This window comes from Xenopus laevis, chromosome 7S (assembly GCF_017654675.1).
Source record: "Xenopus laevis strain J_2021 chromosome 7S, Xenopus_laevis_v10.1, whole genome shotgun sequence".
Taxonomy (NCBI): Eukaryota; Metazoa; Chordata; class Amphibia; order Anura; family Pipidae; genus Xenopus; species Xenopus laevis.
In genome coordinates, this window is record NC_054384.1 from 44,460,988 (window position 1) to 44,480,909 (window position 19,922).

At 40.7% G+C, this 19,922-nt stretch overlaps 1 protein-coding gene across 1 annotated transcript in view; it reads left to right on the forward strand.

Annotated features, from left to right (window-relative positions):
* adk.S (adenosine kinase S homeolog) overlaps positions 1 to 19,922 on the forward strand; it is a gene marked incomplete at its 5' end in the record, with an annotated part of 132,430 nt that overhangs the window by 105,027 nt on the left and 7,481 nt on the right. Inside the window, 3 exon segments of the mRNA NM_001092888.1 lie at positions 7,169 to 7,339; positions 8,717 to 8,752; positions 15,139 to 15,253. Of these exon segments, the coding sequence (NP_001086357.1) occupies positions 7,169 to 7,339; positions 8,717 to 8,752; positions 15,139 to 15,253 (322 nt within the window).

The window sequence follows — 19,922 nt, forward strand, 5'->3', positions numbered from 1 at the left end:
AGAATTTGCCATTCTATAACATACTAAACATTAACTTAAAGGTGAACTGCCCCTTTAACATATTTATTTTACAAGCAAAAATTGGGTATTGCATGAATTTTTCTGTCATTTTATTATAGACTAGGCCTTTATGGAAATGTATCCCAATGTAGATTTGTTGTCCAATAGGTGTTATAGGGTACCCAATTGGCAACAGTCTCCAGACTGCTTTAAAGGGGTTGTTCATCTATGAATTAAATTTTGTATGATGTGATACTCTGAAACAATTGGCACATGGTTTTCATTTTTTATTATGCATGTTTTTTTTCGTTATTTCACTCTCTAATTTGAATTATCAGCTGCCTGGATGCTAGGGTCCAAATTATCCTAGCAACCATGCACTGACTTGAACAGGATACTGGATACTGAATAGGAGACGCCCTGAACAGAAAGATGAGAAATAAAAAGACGCAAAACATTAAGGGGCCGATTCACCAAGGGTCGAATATCGAGGGTTAATTAACCCCTCTATATTCGACTGGGAATTTAAAATCCTTCGACTTCGTCGAAGGATTTTAGCGCAAATAGTATATAATCCTTCGATCGAACGATTAAATCCTTCGAATCGAACGATTTTAATCCAACGATCGAAGGATTATCTTTCGACCAAAAAAACTAAGGAAAGCCTATGGGGACCTTCCCCATAGGCTAACATTGACTTCAGTAGCTTTTAGATGGCGAACTAGGGGGTCGAAGTTTTTTCTTAAAGAGACAGTACTTCGACTATCGAATAGTCGAACGATTTTTAGTTTGAATCCTTCGATTCGAAGTCGTAGTCGAAGTAGCCCAAAAAACACTTCGAAATTCGAAGTTTTTTAACTTCGAATCCTTCACTCGAAGTTAGTGAATCGGCCCCGTTATGTGTAGCCTTAGGGTACAACTACATGGGTGACTTTGGTGTGTTTCCGGTGGATCCGACGCGCTGCTCCAAAACGCTGGCGTCAAGTCGGATACTACGGAAATAAGGTAAGCAATAGCAATGTCGGAAGTTGTCGCAGCGTTCATCCGACACGACTGTTGTATGCAGACGCAGCATGTCGTGTCAGATGAACGCTGCAACAACACCCGACATTGCTTACCTTATTTCTGTCGCATCTGACTTGACGCCAGTTTTTGGCGCAGCGCGTTGGATCCACCGGAAACGCACCAAAGTCGCCCATGTAGTTCTACCCTTACAGAGTATATATTTTTAGGTGGGGAATACATTTGAAAGTAGGAATTCAGAAGAAAATAATTCAAAAACTATGGAAAAAGTCTAAAGTTGTTTAGAACTGGGCATTCTATAATATACTACATTAACTTAAAGGTGAACCATCCCTTTTTGCTGTTTAGTTGTTTTCAGATTGTTCACCAGAAATTTTTTTTTTCAATTGCTTTTCATGTTTTATTTTTGACCCTGTTTCCAACATTGAAGTTAAAAGGTTAATGCTCTGGCAAAAAAAAATCAAAGAACAGAACCCAATGAAACTCGGTTCAGCAGGGAAAAAGCTAAGAAATGTGTCTATTTAGAACAGTTAACAGAGTCTGTGACCTCCCCCCAAGCTTCTTCAATAAGACATAAGATGGTGAAAAATGAAAGTTTAAACCAATATTGGAAAAAGCAGGAATAAATAGAAAGTACCTGAAAAATTCGTTAGTTCGGTTTTGTTAGGATAGTTCACAAGCAATAAAGTATTGGAAGGTCTACAACCCCTTTAAAGAAAGGGGTGGATGGAGATGCAAGTGTCAGCCACTCCCTCCTGGCTGTGGCCTTAGCTTTAGGCTAGTCTGACAAGGGTCTTGACCTTCTGGGGAGGAAGAGAGACTGAGTCCTTCTGGGTGTTGAAATGAGCACCTAGATAGATTAAGGACTGGGATGGAGACAAGTGACTCTTCTCCTGATTTACTAACCAGCCATGGGATTCCAGGAAATTGATGACTCGATTGCGGTGCACCAATAGTCATCTAGGTAGTGCCAGATGGACACTCCCTCTAGCCTGAGGGCCACTACCAGGGTGACTAGCACCTTTGAGAAGACCCTCTGGGCGGTGGAAAGGCCAAAGGGCAGGCACCGAAACTGGAAGTGTCTCCCTGCTATGGCGAAGCAAAGGAAATGCTGGTGTGAAGGTGCTACTGGGTAGGCATCCCGTAGATCGATTGAAAGAAGCCAGTCCTCTGGAAGTGAATATTTTAGGGTAGAGTGCGCTAATTAATGCTGAAGAGGTAGTTCCCAGGAACCTAGATAGAGAGACAATATATAGAGTAGTACGCCTAGAATAGATAGCTTAAAAAACTTTCTATGGAACTACTCACATATTTGATGTTTTAAATGCATGTATATCGTCTCCGATGTAATCCTGAAATACAGAGGCTTCAAATGGTGTTATATCGTCAGAGCCGCAGGTGTCGGCCCTGCGGGATGTTTTGCACTTACCAGATGGTAGTGAAAAGAGAGCTTGGGATCTAGCCTGTACTTCTAGAGGTGCTGTGTCATCCAATGTTGCGCTCCCTTGTCGGCGGACAAGAAGCAGCGTCACCTATTCGGAGCGGCTGCTGGATCAGATGATTGCGGCGTCTCTGCACGTATGTTGGGGTTCGTGTTGGTCTCGTGGCTCGTCTCTCTCTGCTTTACCAACTCAGCGGTCCAGTATATTAGGGAACAGACTTTTCAGCAAAGGTTTAGGGATCAATTTAAGATATATTTTATTTAGTTATTTAAAGCCCAACGCGTTTCATATCTCCTGATACTTCCTCAGGGGCATCACACGTGTATCATCACGTCACAGATTAAATAGAGGTTTAAACACATTAGCCTAATTGGCAATTAGCTAATTTGTGGCAATACCATATGGTTAAAAACGATCACAATTAATTTATGTTCAATAAATACATTAAAACTAACAGTGAAATACGATTAATTAATACATGATTAAGAGAGTAAAGGTGAATCAAATTCATAAAAAGCTTATTCCGTTAAACATTTTAAATCAATTTCTATATTCAGGCCCTTTGGAGTTAGTGTTTTAAGTTTGTGTATCCAATATGTTTCCTCTCGTGATATAGTCTGTACAAAATCATTTCCTCTCCAATGTTTCTTCTTTTGTACAATACCTATAAACTTTAATAATGAAGGGTCTGAATTATGGTGAGTTTTAAAATGAGCCGACACACTATGTGTCAATAGCCCTTTTTTAATATTATTCATATGTTCCCTTATTCTAATTTTCAATTTTCTGTTTGTCCTTCCTATGTACTGCAAATTGCAGGGGCACTGTAATAAATAGATAATATTCTTGCTATCTATTTATTACAGTGCCCCTGCAATTTGCAGTACATAGGAAGGACAAACAGAACATTGAAAATTAGAATAAGGGAACATATGAATAATATTAAAAAAGGGCTATTGACACAGTGTGTCGGCTCATTTTAAAACTCACCATAATTCAGACCCTTCATTATTAAAGTTTATAGGTATTGTACAAAAGAAGAAACATTGGAGAGGAAATGATATTGTACAGACTATATCACGAGAGGAAACGTATTGGATACACAAACTTAAAACACTAACTCCAAAGGGCCTGAATATAGAAATTGATTTAAAATGTTTTTTAACGGAATAAGCTTTTTATGAATTTGATTCACCTTTACCCTCTTAATCATGTATTAATTAATTAATCGTATTTCACTGTTAGTTTTAATGTATTTATTGAACATAAATTAATTGTGATCGTTTTTAACCATATGGTATTGCCACAAATTAGCTAATTGCCAATTAGGCTAATGTGTTTAAACCTCTATTTAATCTGTGACGTGATGATACACGTGTGATGCCCCTGAGGAAGTATCAGGAGATATGTAACGCGTTGGGCTTTAAATAACTAAATAAAATATATCTTAAATTGATCCCTAAACCTTTGCTGAAAAGTCTGTTCCCTAATATACTGGACCGCTGAGTTGGTAAAGCAGAGAGAGACGAGCCACGAGACCAACACGAACCCCAACATACGTGCAGAGACGCCGCAATCATCTGATCCAGCAGCCGCTCCGAATAGGTGACGCTGCTTCTTGTCCGCCGACAAGGGAGCGCAACATTGGATGACACGGCACCTCTAGAAGTACACGCTAGATCCCAAGCTCTTTTCACTACCATCTGGTAAGTGCAAAACATCCCGCAGGGCTGACACCTGCGGCTCTGACGATATAACACCATTTGAAGCCTCTGTATTTCAGGATTACATCGGAGACGATATACATGCATTTAAAACATCAAATATGTGAGTAGTTCCATAGAAAGTTTTTTAAGCTATCTATTCTAGGCGTACTACTCTATATATTGTCTCTCTATCTAGGTTCCTGGGAACTACCTCTTCAGCATTAATTAGCGCACTCTACCCTAAAATATTCACATTTGAACATAGTGGACAGGTGGATCCACAAAAACCAGTGGTGCAGCTTTAATACATATACTTTGGTGTCTGCGCAAACCTCAACCCCACATAGCACAGTCCTCTGGAAGCACTGCTACGATGATTGGAAAAAATGGATTCCATCTTGAATTTTTGCACCTTCAAGTGTCTGTTGGCTTTAGGTTCAGGATCCCCCCAGCCACCTACCTATCCCAGTGCAAGAGGGAGATGAACTCGTACCTGCAGAGGGAAAGAATCCAGTAAGGGGAGAAGTGAACAATACAAACGCTAGCCCTGCCAGACCTTTAAAAAACGACGGGACCTGAAATGACACGCACTTCCGTTCGCCCAACGAATGTTCCCCAATCCAAGATGGCCGCCACGGCTTCCGAAACAAACATGCGCACCCCATCCAAGATGGCCTCCGCGATTCGGAAAAACTGCACAGCCTTCAGTAAAAGGAGACTGGCTGTTGTCCCTTCCGCTACAGTAAAGGTAGGCGGGAGACTAGATGCAGGCAAGGCAATCTCCCAAGGATTCCTTTTAAGTCACCTCTATTCCGTGCCCAGGGAGACACCGGGAAACGAATGGCTGTTACACTAGCCACCTACAAAGGACTTAACCCATTGTCTGCCAAATCCCCAACATAGCAAGGAGGGGAGGAAGGAGAAGCACCCTGCCCTGGATTCACCTAAGGAAGCTTGCAACTATCCAGGGAATAATACAACAAACTAGTAGAGGATCCTTAAGGTGAAGAGCAAGGACAGAAAGAAAAAAGATTAGGTGGGTGGGCTCAAAGGGTACCTTTAAAGTTTCAGCTGGGATGGGAGGGCCCCCAGGTTGTAATGCTGATATGGAGTGGCAAGGAAAAATCAGTTTTTTGTTATTTCTACAGGTAAACAAGGCAAATGGAAATTAAAGGAAAGCTATACCCACAATGAATAGAGATTGTTTGTCATATTAAGTTGAATATTAACGAATTTTCCCAAACTAGGATATATAATCAAGTAAAAATGACCATTTTAAATCTTTTCCCTTGATGGTATTCTTCATGCTCCTTCAGAGATCCTGACAATAAATACTGCAGCTCTAACTGTAACATGAAGAAGCTGGGTTTTATATATGAGCTTTTTTATGCAATGTTTTTTTTTTTTATAGAGACCTACATTGATTATAGCTTTCCTTTTAAAGCATATCCATATGTGGCCCCTGTGAGGTAGTTAATTACACTATCGGCATACAGCACACTCCTGCAGTGACTTTTTGTTTGTTTGTTTTTTTGTTAGCAGGAATCTGCTATGAAAGGGAAATCTAATTTTCTACCTCACAATTACATAGAGTTCTACATTCTACCTCAATTACATAGACTATCTTAATTTTTTATTTTTTTTTTGGCCTGTTTAGTTCTATGGCCGTATGCTTGTAACTTTTACTGCTCCATTAGAAACCTAAACTTTCAACTGTTGCAGTTGGGTGTTGAGATAGTGTTTATTAGCACTCGAGAACAGCTTGGCCTTCAAATACTTAATTAACCTCCTTTTATACTTCAATATTTTAAATATTTTTTTTATTAGCAAAAGTGAATGCAGCTACAAGTGCAGTTGAGCTAACATGGATGCAAAGGTAGCTCTTATTAAAAGTTACTTCATTGGAATTTACACCAAAAGTATTAACACTTTATATCTAAAATCCTTTATCACATTTGTGGTATGTGCCTTTTCTACCTTTAAATCGTAAAAGATCTGCTAAAAGTTCTTTACCATTAAACAAAATTGTTGCGTCTACTCTGTCATCCTGACTAAACATTTGAAATGTAATGTTCTAGTTTTACCACACATTCTATTCTTACTTATCCACTACATAAACAAAATTGTTTTTGAGTCTTGTTTTTTATTGCAGCATCTTTATCAGCTGTAAGGGTTTATTGTCTAACGTAAATAATTTGATACAGTAGAACCACCATTTTACATTTTCATGGTACCAGAAAAAATGGTAGAAAATGCATTATTGATTTGTGGGACCACAAAAAAAAAATATGAAATGAGGGGGAACATAAATCAGGGTATGGAAAAATTAGGTTTTACTGTAATACTATATGCTCTTTACACTATACACTTTTTTTTAAAATACACATACGTGATTCCCAATCAGTGGCTTGCGAGCAACATTTTGCTCACCAATCCCTTTGATGTTGCTCCCAGTGGCCTCAAAGCAGGTGCTTATTTTTGAAGTACTGGCTTGGAGGCAAGTTTTAGTTGCATAAAAACCAGGTGTACTGGCAAATAGACCTTCCTGTAGGCTGCCAGTCCAAATATGGTCCATCAATAGTCAATCACAGCCCATAATTGACACCCCCCAGGAACTTTTTGAATGTGTTTTTTTTTTTTAATTTGTGTGTGACTCACTGGATACAATGGCTGGGGATCCCTGCACAAGTTTTGACATATTTTCTCCATTATCCCTAGAATTGATGTGCAAAGGATAAATCTGCACTATATTACATGCTTAAGGCCATTGGAAGACTTTTTTTTTTTTTTTTTTTTTGCAAAAGCCAAATATACCGTGTGAAACTTTTCCATGCTAACTTGGTCTAGACTAGAATGTATAAATGTGGAATTTATAAGAGTGACTTTTTTTCTTTCCGGAGACCATGGTTTTGTGTATTGTAAGGTTTATAGACCAAGATATTTTTTTAAAATTCCAAAAGATGTGTCCAGTTAATTCAATATTGTTCTACTTTACAGGGGTTCTTCCTCACAGTCTCTCCTGAATCAATCCTTAAAGTGGCCACTCAGTCTTCTGAACACAATAAGATTTTTTGTATGAACTTATCTGCTCCATTCATCAGCCAGTTCTACAAAGAACCATTAATGAAAGTCATGCCTTATGTGGACATTCTTTTTGGGAATGAAACGGTGAGAAACATCTTCAAAAATGTTTTGTAAGGCAACTGATTTAGTCTGTCTCCATTAAAGCAGTAATGGTAATAACATACTATGGTGTGGACTGCCAGCAACAACTCTTCCTAATATCAAGATGGCAATTGAACCAGTCCCTGGATCAACTTGTACTATGGGCTATTTCCCATAACCCTGTATTCCCCCACTTGCTAAAAAGACATCCAACCCTTTCTTAAATCTATCTAATTGTATGATCTAGCTCTTGCACAGTTTTACAGTATACAAGTTTTTGGGAATGCTAAGGTCATTTGATAGGCCCCAGGTTCCATGGTCAAACACTGTGTGTTGATGTATACAAAGCATACCCTATAATACTGATACAAAGCCATGTGATTGCCTTGCATTTTGGTGATGTAACTTACTTCGATAAGAAGCAGTGCATAGGGCCGCCATCGGGGGGGGCACAGATGTCCTGGCCCGCGGGTTTGTGTGTCTTAGGGAGGCCCGGCCATGCTTTACTTGCTTGATTAGCCGGAAAATAGGAGAATAATCCTGCTCACACCAAAGCTCCTGTCCTCTCTTCTTAAGCTTGCAGCAGTCTGACACCCTGGCAAGCAATTTCTTATTTTTTTCATTTTTTTTACTTTTGGGGGGACTGGCCACCATTTTTTTTTTTTTTTTAACTTAAAGGCGGGTCCTAGCCAATTTTTTTAATTTATTTTTTTTACTTGCAGGGGGGGGGGAACTGATCAATAGCTTTTTATTTATTTTTTTTCTTGGGAAGGGGCAAAATCACAAATAGCTTTTTAGAACTTGTGGAGGCCCAGGCCATCAATATTTTTTTTACTTGCAGGAGATGGAACTGATCAATAGCTTTTTATAACGTGGAGGGGGGGGGGGGCCTAGGCCATAAAAATATATATTATTTATATATATATAATTTTTTGGGAAGGGGCAAAATCACAAATTTTTTTTTTTTACTTTAAAATATGTGGGTGTGGCCCAGACCATTAATGTTTTGTTTTTTTCTTGGGAAGGGGCGGCCCAGGCCAGAGGGCCTCTGATCACCAATGGATTTTTATAACGTGGGGGGGCTGGTCACCAATGACTTTTTATAACTTACTGTTTTAACTCTCTGATGTCTGTGTGGCCTTTTTACTGTGGGTTGGGGCTTGGGGGCAGGCAGGGACCAGGATCCCCAGAAAATTTTGCCACACAGGGCCCCGTGATTTCTAAAGGTGGCCCTGGCTGTGCAGATAACTACACATTTACACGTTAGGAAGCTGCAATGAGAAAATTTCAGATAATTGCCTGTAGTTAAAAAATAAATTAATAAAAGACTGAATAATGTAAAGATGCTGTTTTTTTTTTTTTTCCCCTTCCACCCCACAGGAAGCTGCTACGTTTGCACGCGAACAAGGGTTCGAGGTACGTAGTGCAAAACCCAATGCCAATATAATTAAATTGAGCATTTTTTGTGTAGTCTGCTTACTTCTTGGTTGAGAACTCCAGGCAGTTAAAAAGTCTAAAATCAAAAGTTTTAGATAATGATACCCCCACTTGAAGTAATTTGCAACAATAAAAAGTGAAGAGGCTTTTGGCCAAAACGAGGCCACGGAAAGAATTTAAAAATGAAATATATTGGAAAGTGTACTCTATGTAAATTAATTAAAGGGGTGGTTCACTTTTACGGTAACTTTTAGTATGTTATAGAATAACCAATTCCAAGCAACTTTTCAATTGATCTTCATTATTTATTTTTTATAGTCTTATAGTTTTTTGCCTTTTTCTTTTGACTCTTTGCAGCTTTCAAATAGGCATCGCTGACCCCTTCTAAAAAGCTGTAAGGCTACAAATATATTGTTATTGCTACTTTTTATTACTCCTCTTTCCATTCAGGCCCTCTACTATTCATATTCCAGTTTCGTATTCAATCCAATGCATAGTTGCTAGGTTAATTTGGACCCTAGCAACCAGATTGCTGAAGTTGCAATCTGGAGAGCTGCTGAATGAAAAGCTAAATAACTCAAAAATCACAAATAATAAAAAAATGAAAACCAATTGCAAATTGTCTCCAAATATCATTCTCTACATCATACTAAAAGTTACTCAAAGGTGAACAACCCCTTTAAGTATGGTGACAATTACTAATTAGAATTAAACCATTAAAAAGAAATCGAGCATTACTGAATCTGCACTGATTACAGAGAAGAGCCAGAATTGAGTTCTGTCTTTAATCTAAAACGAAAGCCTGTAAAATTGGAATGCAGGAATTTTGAAGCTGCTCTCCACTCGACTTAGCTAGTCTGTGTAGCTGCACACAGACTGAAACTATTAAATGGAGAGACAGTAAGTGCCGATTTCAGCACATCCGCTTCTTTCCTCCTCATTAAAGTTTACTCAGCAAGTCCAGTTGTTTTCAATTTATCTATACTAGATATACCATGACCTGGATGAATGAAAATCTTCATGGTCATGTTAAAGGGGATCTATCGCGAAAATAAAATTGTGCAGATGGACAGATATGATGGAAATAATAATATTCTTAAATATATTTGTTTACCACAAATGCTTACTTTTTAAATATTATGGTACACTTTTAGAAGCCTTTCTCTGAGAGCCAGTTCAAGCAATTGCTGAGAGGGAGTGGCAACAACTTGCAGTGATTTCACAAAGCATCCTTCCAACAACTGTCTTTCCTGGAATCTCCTAACTAAGGTTAATCCCCGTGTATGTGCAGACCTGCTAATCTCAGCAGTCAGCCAGGTCTGGGCTGAGAATCAAAATAGACCCTGGCATTTCAGGTACACAGAGTCCCAATCAGCCCACACAGAGGCCCCAACAGCCCACTAAATAGTGAATTTCAATGGCACCTTATAGCAGGCCCTCTGGCATTTGCCAGAACCCACAGATTGCCAGTCTGGGCCTGCAGTCCGCTATGGAGATTTCTCACTTGTATAAGTCAAAAACTCCCAGCAGTACACTTACACCAAATTTCTAAAGCATCAGTCTAGAAATCTGCATACTTCTGATTTCAAGGTAAAAATTCCAAAAATCATATAGTTTTATAAAGTACACATTCCAACAAATGCAACATTGAAAAGCTATGTTTCTGCTCCAAATGACCTGCTTTGCTAAATTTAGAGGTTTTTATTATATTTTTAAAAATTGCCTAAAATTATTGCAATTTGCCTCAATTATCTCATCCATTTACCTACATACAAAGAAAACAAACAAAATGTGAACACCAGTTTCTCAGCTGACATTTATCTTCTGCGAACAAAGACTTCTATATGTGCATTATATATTGAGACCCCCTAACTGTACAAAGACCCAGAAAGCCATATGTCTTGCTACTGCAATCAATAGCAATAAAATCACAAATCAAATAGATTTGTGCAAAGAAAAGAGAAAACAAAATTACTTCTCCAACAGCATGATTTTCTCTTTAAGTGCCAGCAGAATTGGTGCCAGACTTTTTTTGAAAATTGAGTTCTCTCACTTTAGGGGAATTTCTGAGGAGAAACCTTTAGTTCACCTAAACTATACATTTGTTTTTTTTTTCGGTAGAAAATTAGCTTACTATATCTGTTTTTAGTTTGTATTTCCACTAAATACCAAAGAAAGAAAGAAAAATTGCTATTTTTCATAATAAATGAATTTATACCAGAAAAAAATGTTGTTATACGCATGAAAATCCAACTGAAACAGTAAGTTTACCCCAGAAAACCATATATTTGTGAAAAGTACACATTCTTCCGATTCCAAAATGGGTAACTGTCTCTTTACTCCTAACTACCAAACATCAAAGCTTGTCTGAATGTAGCAGTTTTTATAAAACTGTATTACATTTCTGAAAAATCAGTTCAAAAGTTTTATTTTGCTGCTCCGCATATCCGACACTGTATTAGGTACCAAGAAAAAGCACCATGAATATGATTGCTAGGGGTCCACTAAACAGTTTGAATGCCCATTGTTCATTTAGAGGCCCCAAAATGAAGTTACCGCATACAGCTAATGGAAAATCAACACACTGAATGCATTTCTTGAGGAGTAAAAACACAGAAATATATGTTTACCCCCCAAAAACCACATTTTTGTAAAGTACACATTCTACTGCCTTTCTGCTCCAAACTACTGAGTTGCAAGGCTTTTCCCAAATAATGAGGTTTAGGTGAAATACTCGAATATTGCTTCAAAGCTACAACTTGTAGTTTGGTGCCCATTGTGCATAGGTTTACCAAAGTATCCGGAATAGAGACCCCCAAAATGAATTTGGTGCATACACATTTCATGGCATAGATTTCTACTACCAAAAAACATTCTGCCTGATTACTGTTTGGTAAAAGCGGCAAATATGTTAGTCGTCCTAAGAAAAAATAATATTTTCAGAATATACATATTCTGCCAAATCTAAAATAGATAAATGTATCTTTGTATGGCAAAGCACCAAGCAGCAACACTATCCTAAACTTTGTTTTTTATATAATTTCTGTTATTCATCACAAAGCTTGCATTTTACCCCATTATTTACCCCTCATATCGTATCGTATCAGGGGCTGAACTACACAGCGCAATGTCTTCAGATCCGACGAGCTGAGAGGAATCGCATGTGACAAGACGGATGCGCCGATTATAATGTAAGTAATCTAAATATTGCACCTACAAACTGCATGCATCTGACACGACTGTTGGATGCGAACATCGCACATTGCGTCTTCACCCGTCATCAGATGCATGCAGTTTGTAGGTGTGGTATTTCTATTACTTACATTATATTCGGCGCATCCGTCTTGTCGCATGCGCTTCCTCTCAGCGTTGCAGATCTGAAGACATTGCGCCATGTAGTTCAGCCCGAAGGCTGGTACTACACAGTGCAGCAGGGTGCGCGTCCTTCCGTTCTGACACAACTAGATGTGATGCCTGCTCTTCCTTTCATCGCGCCAGAACGGAAGGATGCGTAACGTGTCGCACCGTGTAGTTCCAGCCTTAAGCATCCTAAATATGAAGCCAGGGGTCTACGGAAAACATTGATGCCCAATATGAATAGATTTACCAAACCAGGTGGCGTACAGAGACCCCCAAATGGATATATAGTAGACAAAATTTACATGGGCAAAACTAAATGCAATAAAATAACTAAAATCACTAAAATACAATAAAACCTCAAAAAGCAATGTTTTTTTTTTCCAATAAGTCTAATCAGCAGTCCTAAACACTGACTATTTTAGCATGGGCAAATATGTTTTACGGACAGAATCAAGCAAACAAAACATCTGGGGTTGCAAGAGGAGGCAGACGTCTTTGGTGAAATCCAGTGAGTGGGCGGTGCTGCGGGTATAGGAAGTGCAGACAGCAGCAGGACATGTAGAATTCACGTGCCTGCTGCTACCTTGGGGCCCCTGGGTGGTTGCGCCCCACTGGGGCCAATCGATCCATCACTCTGTTCGTTGCCTAGAGGTGGGGGAACAAGCTGGAGCCATGCTCCCCCTGCAGCCAAACTCCCTCCCCCCCCCCTGCAGCCAAACTCCCTCCCCCCTGCAGCCAAACTCCCTCCCCCTCCTGCAGCCAAACTCCCTCCCCCCCTGCAGCCAAACTCCCTCCCCCCCTGCAGCCAAACTCCCTCCCCCCTGCAGCCAAACTCCCTCCCCCCCTGCAGCCAAACTCCCTCCCCCCTGCAGCCAAACTCCCTCCCCCCCTGCAGCCAAACTCCCTCCCCCCCTGCAGCCAAACTCCCTTCCCCCCTGCAGCCAAACTCCCTTCCCCCCTGCAGCCAAACTCCCTTCCCCCCTGCAGCCAAACTCCCTTCCCCCCTGCAGCCAAACTCCCTTCCCCCCTGCAGCCAAACTCCCTTCCCCCCTGCCAGCCAAACTCCCTTCCCCCTGCAGCCAAACTCCCTTCCCCCCTGCAGCCAAAACTCCCTTCCCCCCTGCAGCCAAACTCCCTTCCCCCCTGCAGCCAAACTCCCTTCCCCCCTGCAGCCAAACTCCCTTCCCCCCTGCAGCCAAACTCCCTTCCCCCTGCAGCCAAACTCCCTTCCCCCCTGCAGCCAAACTCCCTTCCCCCCTGCAGCCAAACTCCCTTCCCCCCCTGCAGCCAAACTCCCTTCCCCCCCTGCAGCCAAACTCCCTTCCCCCCTGGCAACTCCCTCCCCCTGCAGCCAAACTCCCTTCCCCCCTGCAGCCAAACTCCCTTCCCCCCTCCCCTGCAGCCAAACTCCCTTCCCCCTGCAGCCAAACTCCCTTCCCCCCTGCAGCCAAACTCCCTTCCCCCCTGCAGCCAAACTCCCTTCCCCCCTGCAGCCAAACTCCCTTCCCCCCTGCAGCCAAACTCCCTTCCCCCCTGCCAGCCAAAACTCCCTTCCCCCCTGCAGCCAAACTCCCCTTCCCCCCCTGCAGCCAAACTCCCTTCCCCCCCTGCAGCCAAACTCCCTTCCCCCCCTGCAGCCAAACTCCCTTCCCCCCTGCAGCCAAACTCCCTTCCCCCCTGCAGCCAAACTCCCTTCCCCCCTGCAGCCAAACTCCCTTCCCCCCTGCAGCCAAACTCCCTTCCCCCCTGCAGCCAAACTCCCTTCCCCCCCTGCAGCCAAACTCCCTTCCCCCCCTGCAGCCAAACTCCCTTCCCCCCCTGCAGCCAAACTCCCTTCCTCCCCCTGCAGCCAAAACTCCCTTCCTCCCCCTGCAGCCAAACTCCCTTCCTCCCCCTGCAGCCAAACTCCCTTCCTCCCCCTGCAGCCAAACTCCCTTCCTCCCCCTGCAGCCAAACTCCCTTCCTCCCCCTGCAGCCAAACTCCCTTCCTCCCCCTGCAGCCAAACTCCCTTCCTCCCCCTGCAGCCAAACTCCCTTCCTCCCCCTGCAGCCAAACTCCCTTCCTCCCCCTGCAGCCAAACTCCCTTCCTCCCCCTGCAGCCAAACTCCCTTCCTCCCCCTGCAGCCAAACTCCCTTCCTCCCCCTGCAGCCAAACTCCCTTCCTCCCCCTGCAGCCAAACTCCCTTCCTCCCCCTGCAGCCAAACTCCCTTCCTCCCCCTGCAGCCAAACTCCCCCCCCCCCTGCAGCGAAACTTGGAAAAACTACGATGATGCAGGGGAGGTGGAGGGGGATGAGTCATGGAAGAGAGAGCTTGTTACGAGTCTTATCTTTCGTTACATATTACTTTCCGGGAGGGAGGGGGAGCTGCAGGACAACAACTTTGTGTGAAACTGATGTTTTAAAAGTCTTGCTCAGTAGATAAAAGGATTAATCCAGCAGCACGAAAAAGGGAGGCTTTGAGCAATGTATCCTGGCTTCACACAGCTTATGATTGACAGCTCTGACAGCCAGTGTGAGTAAGGACAGAGCTGTTATGCAGAAAACCCAACCCCGACCTCACAGCTAGCCAGAGGCAGGTAGAGAGAAGCAGCTAGGCATTTTTTAATACATTCGATTTAGAAATTTTAATAACTTCAAGCACAGATTCTTTTTACCAATTTTTAATTTCGCGATAGTTTCCCTTTAAGATCTATTGGGATCACAGTCTACTTTTTGGGTCCCTCTGTATTACAGACTTGCAGAGGGCTTTTATAGGGAACTCCTATTGACACTGTATTTTAACACTTTGTCTTATGAAGAAAATTTGCAGGAGTAAAGCAATAGATGGTTCTTTTGAAGACATAAGTACCATCCAACACCAGCCCTGTGAGTGTAGTTTATGCTGATAATTACAGAATACTGGCAACATATACTGGATATATGCAGTATTTAGTGTGCATGCCTATAGACTTTTAAAATGCCAAATTGACTGCAGTTGCATATCACTTATCTAATTGCTTGCAGACTGAAGATATTAAAGAAATAGCGAAGAAGGCACAGGCGTTACAAAAGGTGAACTCAAAAAGACCAAGAATTGTTATTTTTACCCAAGGACAGGATCACACCATTGTGGCTACAGGTATGTCTTTGTAGTCCTTTATCATTTGACAGTATACACTGGTGTAATGAAAATAAGCTGGTATTTTAAAATGGTTTAATAAAAATAATATAATATTAAATGTGCAGACTACAAAGTCAAATGAAAAGCAGTAACTAGAAAGGAAACCATATCAGAAGTGCTATGTGCAATTATGTAGCTGGGTCAACTGGTATTTTAAAAAAAATATACAATTTTATAAATTGTTAATGGTGGTGTCTAGATGTCAGAGCACTCATTGGGGTGTGATATACAGCAGAGAGCTTGGAGTGATTATACAAAACATGATGAGCGAGTCCCCACTTGTACTTATCTATAAGTACTAGTCCACTAGAAGGATTAACAAAAAAGCAAGCATATTGAGCCGAAATTGACTAAATTAATGAATCATAAGTAATGAATCATTACTCACATCTACATGTTGGTGCATTGTGTTTGACTATAATGGGATTTTGTTTTTTTTTTCCTTATTATTTGGGTTTACTTGGGTGAAGGCACATAAAGTTATTTTCTTGCGTGTTTTGAGGAATTTCAGTGAAGGAGTAAGGCTATTGCTTGTTGGTGTTGGAAACACACTAACAGGCTAGTAACTTAATAAATCAAGAACAACAAAAAGTGTATTTTATTTATTTTAAAGTGAGGGTTGTTTATATGTGTTTTGAATCCCCCTAGTCAGCCATGGTCATCATTCATCAGTGGGTTTAAAAGTTTTTTTTTGTTGTTTTTTTTTGGTCCAGGCCAGTGTTAGGTCATTGTACGTAAAATGTTTTCTCTTTTCTACCTTCATGGATTTTTAAATGGTAAACTTATTTTGTTTATTATATATCTGTATCTCCCAGTAAACGAGTTAGCATTAGGGTTGTCAGGAAGTGTTCAGCTCCAAAAAGAGGCCTAGACATTCTCATACAAGGCAGACAGATTCTTTATCTGACACTTTAGACGGCGATTGTCCGCTGATTTAGAAGTCCATTCCCAAGCAGGATCTGAGGAAGGTGAATTTGATTTAGAGGAAGATTCCACCATTGATTTGTCTTGTCATTGATCCATTAATTAAAGCTGTCAGACCTTAACCTTTCCTGCAGAATCATCTAAAGTGTTGTCTGAAGACATATTTTTTTCTTTCTTTGAAGAAGAAATCTGTATGTTTTCTAGTACATCCTTTCATTAAAGATATCTTAGTAGAATGAAAGAAAACAAAAAAGAGCTCAGACAATGGTAACATTTAATACAAAATACTTTGAGAAAGATTCAACATTTTAGGATACTCCTTCAAAAGAAGATGAAGCAATGGTCAGACTCTGCAAAAGGCTTTATCGGTAGCAGCCAAGAGGGCTCTGTGGCTTAACCTGCTGATTCTTCATCTAAATCTAACCTGTGGCAATTGCCATTTATAGGTGAGACATTATTTGTAGTAAAACACCTATCCTATCTAGAAATTTTTTTCTGGCGGCAAAAGTGTATTTCTCAAGAAAAGCAAAATTAGGAGAGCTCTTTCAGAACCTCTAGACAGCGTAAACCTGTCAAAAAATATGCAAGGATTATAAGGGATTAGCAAATTAAATATCAGACGCTGAAATCCTCATGGTGAGAGTCAGGAAATTATTTTATCCCACAGTTGAATACTGTAATAAACAAGGAGAAGAGGAATATTTCATTTTTGGCACTTGACCAAACAAAGCACAATTTGATCAGTATTACATGAGTCAAACAGCTGAAGACTGTTGCCCTTATAAGAGAATTCAAAAACCAGAAGACATTCTCAATTCAGCAGTGCTTGAAGGTTTTGGGGATTATGTCCTCAACCATTCAGATGGTTTAAAAGATGGTTTATTCTTCTAAGAATCTTAAAACAGCCTCAATTGGTGGGGGTGATATCACTCCAACTTGCAGTGCAGCAGTAAAGAGTGACTGAGCTTTATCAGAGCACAATCACATGACTGGGGGCACCTGGGAACCTGACAATATGTCTAGCCCCATGTTAGATGTCAAAGTTAAGTATAAATACATCTGTATGCTCTTTTTAAATACTGATTTCAGTGCAGAATTCTGCTGGAACAGCATTATTAACGGACATATTTTGAAAAAAAAACACGTTTTCCCGTGACAGTATCACTAAGAGACCCAGAGCATGGGTTATATAGTAAAGCAAGGAGCCACCAGAAGCCTGGCTCTGCTGGAGGAGTGAAACGCTTTTCAGTGAGCAGAAGGTTGTTTGGAAGGACTTACCTTAATTCACCTCCCATGGAAAAAACTTGTTTGCACACCAACTTTTTCAGAGAGATTGTAAGAAATTGGGGTCAGCCATGGCACCCCCACAAAACAGAAAATGTGAGCTATTTTTCTCAAGGTTCCCTTGCAAAGAGACCTTGACAGTAGATGGTCTAAGAATTGGTCAGAAGGTTTCATTTATATTTTTTCATCCATTCCCTCTAATTTGGAGTATTGAAGAAAATCAGATGGGACAAGGCGGATGTTATTGCAGTAATCCCATAGTTCATAGTTCCTTATGGCTTCTGGAAAGGCCAAGCACCAACTAAAAAGAGATCAGTTCCTGTATTTTGCTTCAATTTCAAAGGCCTACACGTGGCAGGCAGGACAGTTCCCAAAGGATTTGAAAGCACATTATACCAGGGCATTGGCACACACACAAAAGTAATCAGTGAACAGCCTCTTTGAAATCTTTATATAAATGCCACTCTGAGTGTTAAAAGGTTAACAGTAAGGCTGAGGCATCACCTTAATCATTTAGAAATCCTTTACTCCTCAGCCTCAATTGGAGGGGGTGATACCACTCCAACTTGCAGTGTAGCAGTAAAGAGTGATTGACCCACTCTGCACCCTCCTTCAGGAATTTACTCTAGCTGTCTGATCCTATTTTTTCTCCTAACCACTTCTCCTGGGCTCAGCTTAACCATTACAGTTCTTAACCCCAGCAGAACTTTTTATCTTGTAAACCTGCATTGCATGAATGTTACAGCATACATGTCCTGTTTGCAGATGTCACTGTTACAGATTGTGTCAGAGGGAAAATGGCCGCCGGGTGTAAACTATTTGGGTGGGGAAGATATGCCCAACTTATATACATGGTAGGAAAATAAGACTTTAAATGTCCTTTAAGCATTATAAGTTAGACATTTTTGCCTCCCAAGAAGATAAATTTGTAAATAAATGTGTTGCAGTCTGATGTATTCTGGTGTAACATTTTGTTTTCCCTCCTTCTAAACTTTGGAAATTCCCATTGGTGAATTCTGACCATGGGTGTCTAGAGAAAAACAGGAAATTCTTAAATACTGTAATTTCTGTTTCCTGGTCATTTTTTTGGGCAGGAAAAATCACTGGTGACTGCTGCCCCGTAGACTAGGGAGAGGGGAGGAAGTAAATATATTAAATTGTTAGTAGGAGGTCCTGTTCTCAGGCCTGCTTTAATCTATGAAGTAAAATAACCAACATATTCTGTATTGTACTCTTAGGGGCCGATTCACTAAGGGTCGAATATCGAGGGTTAACCCTCGATATTCGACTAGGAATTAAAATCCTTCGACTTCGAATATCGAAGTCGAAGGATTTAGCGCAGATAGTTCAATCGAAGGATAATTCCTTCGATCAAACGATAAAATCCTTTGAATCGAACGATTCGAAGGATTTTAATCCAACAATCAAAGGAATATCCTTCGATCAAAAAAAGTTAGCCAAGCCTATGGGGACCTTCTCCATAGGCTAACATTGACTTCGGTAGCTTTTAGATGGCGAACTAGGGGGTCGAAGTTTTTTTTAAAGAGACAGTACTTCGACTATCGAATGGTCGAATAGTCTAACGATTTTTACTTCGAATCCTTCGATTCAAAGTCGTAGTCGAAGGTCAAAGTGGCCCATTCGATGGTCGAAGTAGCCCAAAAAAAAACTTCGAAATTCGAAGTTTTTTACCTTCGAAACCTTCACTCGAAGTTAGTGAATCGCCCCATAGTCCTGGAATAGCAGGAAAGTGAGGGCTGAACCAGTAGTGCATACAAATGTTTGATTCCATGCATAAAGAAGTGAACCATGTGTAACCTATATTCAACCTAATTAATTCCAAGCTCATTCCACATGATGTTTCATCTTCTCATACAATTAGAACCAAAAAAATATTGAAACTACAAGGTTGCATCTCAAAATAACATACATGCAAAATTTAAAGCATTTACATTTTATTCTTAAGCATCTTAGCAATTCGTTAAAAAAACATCCCTATACCATAAAACCACAATAAAGCATCAGTTAGAGAGGGGTCCCTTATAAAACCTGAATAAGTGCCACCATGAAAAATGTATGTCACACCTTGCAAAAAAAAAAAAAAAAAAAATCCAATATAAAGCATGAAAATGTTTGTGACAGTGCACAACCACCCTGTTGTGCAAGATGGGAGACCAAAGCATCTCCCTACCTTTCACCACCTGGAGATCTATGCATGACAAGGTTCTCCTTACATGTTGGGTTCCCTGTCTGTTGCTTCAGCAAATTTCTTTGTAGGGGATGTTCAATGCTTTATCTTCACTTATTTCTTATCCTGGCTTATTTTTACACAGTTTCTGTCTAGACCTGTTTGTCTTGTACACTCTCTTTTTTGGCTCTTTACCATGTATACCTCTATATATGCCTGTCCTGGCATTTT